Source organism: Laccaria bicolor, genomic scaffold (assembly GCF_000143565.1).
Source record: "Laccaria bicolor S238N-H82 LACBIscaffold_55 genomic scaffold, whole genome shotgun sequence".
NCBI lineage: Eukaryota > Fungi > Basidiomycota > Agaricomycetes > Agaricales > Hydnangiaceae > Laccaria > Laccaria bicolor.
The window spans coordinates 21,660-23,681 of record NW_001889926.1 but is presented as its reverse complement, the minus strand read 5'-3'; the positions used below and the strand labels follow the sequence as shown (position 1 = coordinate 23,681).

The 2,022-nt window shown below is 44.7% G+C and overlaps 1 protein-coding gene across 1 annotated transcript; it reads right to left on the bottom strand.

Moving 5' to 3' along the window:
- Positions 1-319: 319 nt before the first annotated feature.
- LACBIDRAFT_295669 (uncharacterized protein) lies at positions 320-1,889 on the bottom strand (the record flags this gene model as incomplete). The annotated part of the gene is made up of 4 exons (XM_001888386.1): positions 320-874; positions 964-1,166; positions 1,406-1,440; positions 1,742-1,889. The coding sequence occupies 4 exons, from the start codon at positions 1,887-1,889 to the stop codon at positions 403-405; spliced, it is 858 nt and encodes a 285-aa protein (XP_001888421.1). The 3' UTR covers positions 320-402.
- Positions 1,890-2,022: the final 133 nt, after the last annotated feature.

Genomic DNA, 2,022 nt, shown 5'->3' with positions numbered 1-2,022 from the left:
CAACGTGTGACACAACACTTAGTGAAATTTCGCGTTTTGTGCCAAAATTTCGAAATAAGATGGCCACACCTTCGAAAAAGAATGCTGAAGGCACATAATTTAACGGAATGTACTTGTAAACGTCAATGGCATAGATTTTGAAAACAAAAAGAACTGAGATGATACAATCATACAAAGAATTCGGTACTTGGCGGCGGCGGAGGTGGTGGCAGAGGATTTCTAGGATACAGATAAGGGTATAATAACGGATTTTGTGGTTGACAAGAAGAAGAAGAAGACGGGGTATCAGTGGGATAATAAGAAGGAATAGGATATGAACAGGTGGTGGGTACTGCATTCGAGGTAGTTGATGTAATTGGGCGGAGGAGTCGTGAGTGCCGCATATGACATTGGATAATGGACTCAAAGACATAGTTGTTGGAAGTTGAGCATGATGATATGGAAAGGGAGTCGATGGAGCTGGTAACGTGAGAGGAGAACTTGAGGGTGATGGGCGACGAGAACTTGAGGGTCCGGGCCAGGTGTGGGAGGAATGTTCGAGGTGCATCGTCGTTTTGGTTGATCTTCGTTCACCCTGCTTTCATCTCCATCTCCAAGCTGTGATGCACACTTTTCACCTCTTGCTGACCGCGGTTTCGACGTATGGACGAGATTGTGGTTGAAGATGAAGAATTTGATGATACAAATGAGTCGGATAGTGACAAGGGTGAACGCGATGTAGGCTGGATGGACGATGAGGAACGGGAGTGATGAGGATGCAGGCAGATGACGGTCGACACCAAGGTCGACACAATGAATTTCACTAAGTCCTGTGTCACAAAATGTGACCTCGACAAGACTCAATCCGTTCGGCCCAGCCGTTTCTGAACGTAGCCTGCGGAGTTTGAAAGAAACGGTTGGTCACGAGCCTAGTGGTGGAAAGGCATGGTCTTGAATTTGTTTGGTAACAGAAGTAAAACAAACAAACAAAGGACCGGATTCCGTTGCATTCCGTTCCTGTGCATTCCGCGGATCATTCCGGTGTCAATTCCGGAATGCCCAAATTCCACCGGAATGGTAAGGCACCGGAATGGTGAAAATAGCAGGCCTCCCTGCCAAATTTCATTCCTCTGGAATCCACCGGAATCCGCCGGAATGACCGGATTCCTGCAGGAATTAGGGGGGCACTGATAAGACCTCGTAATATTCTCCAAAAAAAAAATTGTTCGCCCATAATCGTATTGACTTAAGGGTGAATAAATCCAACTGAATCCATGAATGTGAAAGGCTTCGAATCCATGAATGTGAAATGCCTGGCATTCCCCAAAATAGAAATCCTCCATAAGAAACAAAAATTAGATGAGCTCCAGCGGTCTCAATTCTTAATCCTACCACTAGAAATTTTGTATATGGGCCCTCAACATACTTTAGAATGTAATTGCCAAGAGTTTTGGGCAGTACCTGTAGTGCAGCATAAAAGTCAGACGAGTGCTCAGTAGAAACCGTTAGATCACGGTTTATGAGTAACGGATTACGACACCTTGTAATAGGGGGAGTCAGAGTGGCCGGTTCAGGGCGATTCAGCAACGATTCTAGATTGGGTTCAAAGTTGGTTCAAAGACGATTCCGAAAAATTCTTTTTGTCTGAATCGTCGTTGAACCGGGTCTAACTCTGACCCCCCCGGTTCAGCTTGAGGGTAAAATCTCCATTTCAGCTCGGTTCTGACCACCTCTAGAATCCAAATACATGTTCCACACTCACAATTGTGCACGACGTCAACAACGTATGCACCTGAGCAGCCAAAGTATGCAGTGTAGACGATGGCTTTGGACAGTATTTTTGTGAGGACGTTGTAGGCGGTTATTGCAATGATACTGAGCACAGGGAGAAAATTTACGGCTGAAAACATATTTTCAAGGAGATAAATAGATAGATATATTCTTGATCCATCCTAATGAGGAACAACCGAAGTAAATAAATATTTACAATCTAATGGATTAGGGTGTTATGGTACGAAGGAGGTAGAACCGAAACTTGAACCG